Source organism: Heptranchias perlo, chromosome 2 (genome assembly GCF_035084215.1).
Source record: "Heptranchias perlo isolate sHepPer1 chromosome 2, sHepPer1.hap1, whole genome shotgun sequence".
Classification (NCBI taxonomy): domain Eukaryota; kingdom Metazoa; phylum Chordata; class Chondrichthyes; order Hexanchiformes; family Hexanchidae; genus Heptranchias; species Heptranchias perlo.
In genome coordinates, this window is record NC_090326.1 from 124,817,683 (window position 1) to 124,827,909 (window position 10,227).

The 10,227-nt window shown below is 41.2% G+C and overlaps 1 protein-coding gene across 1 annotated transcript in view; it reads right to left on the minus strand.

The window, feature by feature from the left end:
- cubn (cubilin (intrinsic factor-cobalamin receptor)) overlaps positions 1–8,159 on the minus strand; it is a 347,393-nt gene extending 339,234 nt beyond the window's left edge. Inside the window, exons 1-4 of the mRNA XM_068007070.1 lie at positions 8,041–8,159; positions 7,774–7,903; positions 7,333–7,428; positions 169–207 (exon numbers count right to left, since the gene is read on the minus strand). Coding sequence (XP_067863171.1) covers positions 169–207; positions 7,333–7,428; positions 7,774–7,903; positions 8,041–8,159 — 384 coding nt within the window. The remainder of the gene's footprint in view (positions 1–168; positions 208–7,332; positions 7,429–7,773; positions 7,904–8,040) is intronic.
- Positions 8,160–10,227: the final 2,068 nt, after the last annotated feature.

The window sequence follows — 10,227 nt, forward strand, 5'->3', positions numbered from 1 at the left end:
TGCTTAGTCTGCCCTCTGGAACAGCAGCTAGCATTCAAATCCTACACAAATTTAACCTATGCTTTTTCAGTCATGTGTTCAGTGCGTGTCATCTTGTGCTTCACATTTGGCTGAAATAAATGACTATCATTGCTGTAATAGAAAGTCATAATAATTCAAAGTACTTACTGTTTGTATATTCTGAACATTGGCTTCAAGTCCTATCAGCTAAAAGGACAGCAAAAGCAGCAGTTAAATTAGTATTTTAAATATTCTGACATTGCATTGCTACCTTAAGAGGAAAGAGTAAGTATTCAAATAGCTATCTTCATGCATTGTATATACTGGCTTGTAATTTTTAAAGTTTCAGTTTTCAAAATACAATGTTCTTCTGTGGATCCCAGTATTCATCCATTTGGTTCTTAGAGCAATGGGATGATGTTAGTCAAGGGGGGGCCTTGTATTACGTCCTTTCCATATCAGTGACATTAGTGAGACTGGATACTTTCTGGCCAGTATTGCAATGTTTAGAAAAAACTGAAGCAATGATTAAAAGTCAAAAAGGTGAATAATTTATGATAGATTTTACTGACACCAACAAAGGGCAGATGGTCTGCAAGGAAGTCCTCCTGGCTTACATCACCCAACGTCTCCAATCCTCTATTTTTAGCAAAAAAATGGAAGAATACAGGGCACTCGGGGTGGGGGGGGAGCTCTCAAAACAGGATTATTCTCAGAATGTTGTTAAAGTTTTACCAGTGACTAATGAGTAAGTATCACTGCTACTAAATCAAAAGCAAAATACTGCAGATGCTGGAAATCTGAAATAAAAACAGAAAATGCTGGAAAAGCTCAGCAAGTCAGGCAGCATCTGTGGAGAAAGAAACAGAGTTAACGTTTCAGGTCGAAAACCTTTCATCAGATCTATCACTGATACTGTTTGCCATAAACCTAACTTCTTCTTTAATGAATAACTGCACCTTTTACTTGTAAGTGAGGTAATGGCTTATTCTACTAATTCTGTTTAAAATTTAAGCAAAAGAAGTGGACAAGGGGCTCAGGATAAGGGATTGGACATTTAGAACTGAGATCTGGAAGAATTTCTTCACTCAGAGGGTCGTGGATATTTGGAATTCTCTATCCCAGTGGGCTGTGGATGCTCAGTCATTGAATATGTTCATGACTGAGATCGATAGATTTTTGGACTCTAGGGGAATCAAGGGATATGGGGATCGGGCGGGAAAGTGGAGTTGAGGTCGAAGATCAGCCATGGTCTTATTGAATGGCGGAGCAGGCTTGAGGGATCATATGGTCTACTCCTGCTCCTATTTCTTACGTTCTTATAAACATCCATTATACTTTCAGCCATTTCTCCATGCTTTTCAGAAAAAATATCATCATAGCATCTAATGTGAGGGTCTCTTCACTTAAACAAAATGATTTGCACACACATAGTAATGTAGCTTTTACAGACAATGGGGGTCATTTGAGTTATGGCATTAATGTAAAATGGGCAATATCGGCTCGCCCACCCATTGCACGCCTCTGCTGAATTTTGTTTCCATTGAAGACAGTGGAAACTAAAATCAAGAGAGGCATTTAACAGATGGCCGAGTGCGTTTTACGCTATTTAAAGTCAAAATTTCCTCCAATTTCTTTGAAGGGTGGGTACACTATGTTGTCTACAACAGATTGTTATCCCCTTTGCTGTAACTCCAGAAAGTCCATTTGAACATTACAGAAACCAGGGGAATGATTTTTACTCCGTCTGTAACGGTAGCAGGGAGGGTCGGATGATTTTAATGGCTAGACCTCATCAGCATGAGGCTTGCCAACCTCCTGACCAAAGTGGCCAGGAAGTCAGCGGGAAGTGGCTGCCTGCCCGTTAAAATCAGGTGGCTCAGAGGTCGCCGCCAGGGCCCTGCAGAAATGATCCCCAGCACAAGGTAAGTGGATCGGAGGGACTTTGCTGGGAAATCGTGGTCGGGGAAGGGCGAAAGCTCAGAACAAAGGAGGCCCAAGGTTTCCTTGTGGGGCCCAAAAAAGCACTCCTGCCCTCAAGGAAACTTCAAATAAATTTTAAAAACTTACCTGACTGGGCCTCTTCTGGACCTCAATGCAGTTCCCAGCAGCTTTGGCATGACAGGGAAGCCACCACTGCTCCCCCACTCAGGCCTCAGGTAAAAATAGTAGTCGAGCCCCGATGACCTTACCAGAACCCAATCTGCATATTTAAAGAAGGACCCTGCCGGCTTCTGGTGGATGTCCTTGTTGCTTACAATTTAAGACTGCAGCTGGCCAGATAGGGGCGTGCACAGACTGGGTAAGACCCTGTTTCATTTTTACTGCCCCCACCACCCCCACGACCCCCACCCAGTTTCCATTGGAAAGGGGAAGTTAAAATCCATCCCCAGAACTCAGATGATTATCTTTATTTGTGTTCTTAAGTTTTACTAAATTCTGTTGTTTTGTAGCACAAATAAGGGAATAAATTAAAAAGACATAAATGGGTCAGATTTTCATTTTCTTTCACCTGGGTTTATTGGATCACTTGGTCGCAGTGGATACAGGAAAATCAGGAAAAAGGAGTGTATGCCTGTAGGATGCCTGCTCAATATTCCACTCATTAATTTAAACGGTAAAATCTGCACCATTAACTTCATTAGGGAGGAAAATCTAACAGTCCAATTTTAACTCCAAGATTTCTTGGAGGATTGTAGGGCTGGAGAAGGTTACAGAGATATGGAGGAGTGAAACCATGAAGGGATTTAAACACGAGGATGAGAATTTTATATTTGAGGCATTCAGGGACCGGGAGCCAATGTAGGTCAGCGAGCACACCGATGATGCGTGAACGGGACTTGGTGTGGGTTAGGATATGGAGAGCAGAGTGTAGGATGAGCTGAACTTTATGTAGAGTAGAGAATGGGAGGCCGGCCAGTAGGGAATTGGAATAGTCGAGTCTGGAGATAACTAAGACATGGATAAGAGTTTTGGAAACAGATGAGCTGAGGCAGAGGCGGAGACGAGTGATGTTACAGAGGTGGAAAAAGGCGGACTTTGTGATGGATATGATATGGGGTCAGCTTGAGGTCTAAAAGAAGGCAAAGGTTGCAAATAGTTTGGTTTAACCTAAGACAATGGCCGAGGAGGGGAATGGAATTGATGACAAAGGTACGGAGTTTGTGGCGAGGGTCAAAGACAATTGCTTTGGTCTTCCCAATGTTTAACTGGAGGAAATGTAGCTCATCCAGAACTAGATGTTGGACAATCAGTCTGACAATACAGGGGGAGTGGACAGGGCGAGAGAGGTAGTGGAGAAGTACAGCTGGTGTGCACAGTTGCACTCAGCTGAACAAAAGAAGAGAGGTATTGGAGGTTGAAGGTGCAGTCGACCATGTCAAAAGCTGTAGAGAGGTTGAGAAGGACGAGGAGGGATAGTGCACCATAGTTGCAGTTACAGAGGATGTCATTTGTGACTGATTACGGCTGTTTCAGTGCAGTGATGTGGAGATGCTGGTGATGGACTGGGGTTGACAATTGTAAACAATTTTACAACACCAAGTTATAGTCCAACGATTTTATTTGAAATTTACAAGCTTTCGGAGGCTTCCTCCTTCCTCAGGTAAATGTGCAGTGCAGGGGCAGAAACCTGAATGGAGAGATTCAAACATGTAGTTGCGGGAAAGATGGGCATGAATTTGAGAGGTGACAGCACGTTTAAAAACTATGGAAAGGAAAAGGAGGTTGGAGATGGGGCAGTAGTTTGCAAAAACAAAGGGACTGACAGTGGTTTTTTTGAGGAAGGGTTGATGACAGCAGTTTTGACAGGGAGGGGACAGTGTCTGAACGATGAAACATTTACAATGTCAGCTAGCATGGTGGCCAGGAAGGGAACTTGGGTGGTGTTGGAAATATGCTATTATTAATGCGACCAAGGGTTGTTAATCCTTCTTAATAATAACTTCTACAATGATTCGGGCCCGAGTGTGACCGAACATGCAAGCTTTATTATAGACACAAGAGCAACTAATGCAGTTATAACAAACAACAAGTATTTATATAAAAACATTCTAATACAGTTATATCAAATAAACAAGGATGGTACAGCCTGTCCCTAGGAAGTTTCAAGCTGATCAGGCCTGGTAGCATAGGGTGTGTGGACCTCCGCCGTCCAGAAACTGCTTCTAACTTTAGTGGGAGAGTGCCTTAATTTATATATCTTTCTGAAGCATATTTGCTTCTGATAGCTTAATGACATTAGTTGCATGATGCCATCTGTCCCATACATCTTCCCCCCCAGCCCCAGGGTGCCCATTGATCCAGACATCTTTATCCATTCTATGGTGTTAACTGTTGTCCACCCTATCTATTTTATGGGGGAGGGACATGCCCTTATCTTTCTGTGTATTTTGATTGTTCAGATGCAGACATTTAAGATGTTTCATCTTGTATATGCCAACCACGAAAGTTACCTAATTATCTGAACAATGCTCCTGCAATTAACATAACAGGATTAGTCTGTGTCCAGATCCTGAATCTTTGATTATGCCTTGGGACGTTTTGTTATCTGTTTCTGACAAATGGTCTTCAATTTTTACTGTCTCTGCAATATTCACAATCACTTTGCCTGATGTCAGGCATAACATTTCCTGTGGGATGCTGGCTCTCTTTGTATTCTCACAGACGCAAGGTCTGCCCACAGCATCGCTTTTTAGCGAAGCGCCTAAAGCTTTGCAGGATGGGATACGTGATTATGATTTGGTCTCGAAATCGTATTTCTTACAGGTGGTCAGCAGTTTGGTGAGAAGCGAGCGGGAGGTGGGTCTCATGGACAAGATGAAATCGAAAGGACATGAGGGGAGAAAGAAGAGAAATTAGAGAAAGACACGAGTTCTGGCCTATGGCAGGGGGGACCTCGGGGCAGGTATGGCTTGGTAGGCAAGGGGAAGAGAGGGATGTAGTGGTCCATGAGCTCTTTGCACATGTTGTTGGAGGTGAGGGTGGACGGGACATGGCAGAGAGGTCTTAGGAGGTATTTGGTAGTGGGGAAAAGCAAGGGATTATCTTTGTTTTCCAGGATGATGCTGGAGCGATGAGCGGTTTTGGCAGAGAAGAGAAATTCTTGATAGTGTTTGATTTGGTCCAGCCAGATGGCTAAGCCAGTTGTGCACCAGATACACTCAAATCTGAGTTCCTTGGACTCTAGTGAATAAAATTGGGGGGCATATCTGGGGGAACAAGCAGGGAGGGAAGAGAGTAAGGGTTTTACTAGGGTCAGGGGCATCAACGGTAGAGGTGAGGGAGTGGATCAGCAGATCAACAGCTGCAGAATTATTGTGAAGAACGGAGATGCTCGGAAGTTGTGAGTTTGAAAGAGCAGTTACAAGTGACTTTGGGGAGAAATTTTTTCCAGGAGCAGATGCAGAAGGAAGTAGGGCTGGAAGCAGGTAGAGGATTGTGGGTGGTGCAGAATACACTGTCTGTGACTGAGACAATGGGAGTAGAGAAGCCATGTAAGATGGAAAGGTCAACGGGGTGGCTGTGAATAGTTGTGGGAAAATTCTTAGCATTTACAATTCGTTTGTTAAAGGCAACATGTGTTTGATAAATTTAATAGAGTTTTTTTGTGAGAAGTGACTGATTGAATAGGTAAAGGAAATGTAGTAGACCTGATGCACATGAATTCTCCAAAAGCATCCGATAAATTGTTTCATGAGGGATTGTTACAAAAATTCAGCCATGTGGTATAAAAAGAAATAAATATTAGCATGTATAGAAAATTTGTTGAAGGACAGGGAAAATTGGGTTAGGGCGTGTTGCTCAGATTGGAGAAAGGTTGAAAGTAAGTGCTGGGCTCACTTTTGTTCTGGATACATATAGATGTTTGGAATTGAAGATAGGGAGCGCAATATTGAAATTTGCTGATGACCCAAAAGTAGGGGCTTTGGCAAACAGCGAGGTCGATTGGAAAAGACTTCCAGGGAATACAGACACATTAGTGGAGAGTTGCTAGAGAATGGAATGCTTTGCCACAGGTAGTAGTTAAGGCAGAGACCATTGCATCTTTTAAGAGACGTGTAAATAAAAATTTGAAGCAGAGAAAGATACAGGGCTATGGAGAAAGAGCAGGGCAGTAGGATTAATTTTGTATTGTTCTAGCAAAGAGCCGCTCTAGACATAATTGGACAAGTGGCCTTCTTCTGTGATGTAAATATCTATGGTTCATTAAATACTGATTATGATTGATGAACCATCTGAAACCTTCAATGAAACTCCCGCCTTACAATTACTACCAACTATTCATTATTCTACATTTAATATTTAGTGTATAGCTTACTTTTGATAATCAGATGCCTTTGGAGAATTCATGTGCATCACATCTACTATTTTTCCTTTATCTATTCAATCAGTCACTTCTCACAAAAAAAACTCTCTTAAATTTATCAAACACAGGTTGCCTTTAACAAATCTATGCTGACTGTCCTTGATTAACTTGATCTTGAATTGTAGACTCGAAGTCAAAATAAGTCATGTTATATTCTTTCACCTACATCACAGTGGCTGCACTCCACTTGATAGGGGTCATTTTAATCTAACCTGCCCAATGGGAAACTGACAGGATCAGATCAGCTGCCCATTTTAAACACTGCCTGATTTTACTCTCCATTGACTTCACTGTAGAGTAAAATCAGGCAGCAAATCTGATCCTGTCAATTTCCTGCAAGGTGGGTTATGTTAAAATTAACTGTGTTATATTTGGCACATAACAGCTATTAAAAAAAACCTTTAAAACAAAGGTTTATTAAAAATAAAGACAATATTTATAAAGAATAATGATCTTGCAGTTTAAGTTGTAATTGACTCTTAGGGTTTCATAACTGGGTATATCTGATATCTAGTGTTTAGGTTGTGATTAAAATCACTGAACTGAATACTATCTGTAACTTAACTCTACCAAGAATCACTCCAAATGCCTCATACCTGGTTCAGTCAAGACAAAGATTATTTTTGTCCTTTGCAGAGTTCTGGTATGTTTTTTTTTGACTGATGTATAACTTATATAGAGAACAGTTTCAAGACTCTACTTCCTCGTCTTTAAACATTCTTCAAATGTATTTTGTAGAAAACATAAGATCTACATATTGAATGGTCTTTTCGTGAAATGCTCAATAAGCAGACAAAAGGCAGGGTGTCACATGTGAACACAGACACACTTTTCCTTCCTGGTGTGATAAATTCCAAAGACACTCTTCTGAATCCTAGACGTTACTTCCATTTCTATGGCCATGAATATTATTTGAAAGAGAGCGAGAGAGAGAGAGAGAGAGATATCATGAATGTTGTACTTACCCTTGTGTTCAGCTGACCGATTTGATTAGAAACATTCTGAGGGATTTTACCTCCATTAGTTTTCAGTTCTACAATATCATCTTTATTTTTTCTAATCTAAAATTACAGTAAAACAGTTGAATTAATCTCATTAAATATTATATGACATCTGCGCTTGTACTCAAATAATAAGTGCAATTCAGTGCTCAAATACAGTCAAAATTAATGTACATCAGTCAGGACCACCTTTATATGTTAAAGCTTAATATAAATTTTAATGTATGAAGCAGAATATTTAATTGAAAAAAATCTGTTTAGGCTGGCTGAATAATACTGTGTTGTAAGAGTTACTTAATTAAAGAATACTATTTCCACAATCTAAGTAACTTATATTCTTTATACAATGGCAACACAATGTTTTATAGGTCAGAAATTGTCAGTTAAATTTCTTCTGTTTATTACCTGAATAAGTAGTTGTTCAAGATCATCATTATTTAGTTTGATCCTCCCAGATGGTGAAGTCTTGAATTCAATGTTCTTTAGGTTGCCGGTTTGAAATATCAAATTGCCATTATTTGAAGTCATTCTTGGTCTTGGGATAAAAAAGAAGATTTTTGATTTAACAGGAATTAACGGCATGATGGATACTAACTTCAAAAACTATATGCATGCATTTGTGCGTCTCCAAGGCTTAGCAACTGTCTTTGAAATAATTAAAGTAATACCTACTGGTCACTGTTGATACCTCTCTTCTGTCGATTTTTTCCATCATTTTCGGATTCACATTTTAATTTGGAAAATATAAAAAATGCAATTAGCAGCCAGATGGGATGCCTGGAGTGAGTCATGTTAATTGCATATCCTCACAAGCTCTGCTAACCACTGTGGTCGGTTCAAGGAACTGTTTAAACTCCAGATTTTAAAAAGGTGTATCTTTAACACAAACAGATGAACCTTGTCCATATCTGTCACCAGATAAGATCTACAATCCTTCTGAAGTATTGTTAGTCAGCTAAAATTTAATGAGTACTGTTGCGTCTGCTTTTTTTTATCTACAGCACAGATAGTCCTGCAGTTTATAGTATATCCACTTCCGGTACGGCCATCAGAAAATCTAGACTTTTAGGGCAAATTCCCAGTAATGCACCCATGCATTCTGTGCATGCAGATCGTAAAATTGGGTAGGTAGGCCTCAGCACTCGCATTGCAGCCCTCCAAATTTCCCGATAGAAAAATTTTTGGAGTTTTTTTGGAGGGTGTGGTGAGAGCCTTACATCCTCAGTCCCCCACTCCTGCACCCTATAAATAACATAAGAAAAATACAAAAATGAAGGACAGGAAAAAACAATCTGGCCCTCTCAAGTCTGTCTTATATTGTCATGGTGTGACTTCTACACACCATCACCCCATCTACTTGCCCCTCTCACCCACCAGCCACGCAATCTCCTGGGAGAGGCAAAAACCACAGAGAAAAAAACTTTGGCCAACTTAGGAAAAAACTCTAGGAAGTTCCTCTCTGTCCCCTGAAGACAATCAAACAAGTTCCAGAAGACTATGGTGATCGGGAGGCACACCTCCCAGTACCCACCTACCTTCTATATAAGGTTATGTTGACCCCACTAAGTTCCCTTTTCATCCATGCAGTGAATCTATGCTTACTCCACGTGCTGGCAAGATGTTCAGTGACTCTCTGCAAAAAGAAGCACCTGTTAACATCTAACCTAGGTCTGTGCGTGTGTAACTTATACTCATGTCCCCTGGTCCTCTCTTACCTGTCGAGCTTGAATAACCTATCTAATCTTTTCATTATTTTAAAGACCTCAATCAAATCTCTTCGAAGTCTAGCGTAACAAGCCCCAGCTCTCTGGAGTTGAGGCCGAGGGAAGAAAGACAGGTGTGCTTGCACCTCAGATGTCTGGTACCCACTAGGAATCAGCACAGGAACCAAGTATTCAGATCCAGGCATACCAGTTTTGGCACGTCTCTGGAAACCTGCCTTTGCCATGGCCACCTCATGAGGGAGGCTATCACTGAGTTATGCCATCTATTGAAGCCAGACCTGCAGACAAGATCTGATACTGTGACAGTCCTACCTGGTTGCTCCGAAGATCACCACTGCATTGAACTTGTGTGCAACCAGATCCTTTCAAGCTGCCGCTGGTGACATTGTCACATCAGTCAGACTTTACTTCAATGATCCATCAAACGCGTGACAGAAGCCTTGCGTGCCAGGGGAACGGTTTTATCCATTTCCTCATGGAAATGAGGCAATAGTATGAATAGGTACAGCACATTTACCAGGGGGAAGACTTCCCTAAAGTGCTTCATGGGTGCACACATGTAGCCATCAGGGCCTCTAACAACAACACTATGCCATATATGACTAGGAACATAGGAAGAGGAGTAGGCCATATAGCCCCTTGAACCTGTTCCACCTTTCAATTAGATCATGGCTAATCTATAACCTAACTCCATATACCCGCCCTAGCCCCATATCCCTTAATACCTTAGAAAAGGCTTTCATTCCTCAATGTACAGGTCATGTTGGACCACAGGAACAGAGTAATGAAGATGAATACACAATACCCCAGCAGCAGCAACAATGCCTTCACTTTGCAGCAGCCCATTGTGCAGCATTATTTCAAGGAGTAGGATGCAGATGACACAAAACTTGGAAGTGTAGTGAACAGTGAGGAGGATAGTGATAGACTTCAAGAGGATATAGAAGATGAAAGAATCATAGAAAATTTACGGCATAGAAGGAGTCCATTCGGCCCATCGTGTCTGCGCCAGCCAAAAATGAGCCACCCAGCCATATACAGGCTGGTGGAATGGGCGGACACGTGGCAGATGAAATTTAACGCAGAAAAATGCGAAGTGATACATTTTGATAGGAAGAATGAAGAGAAGCAATGT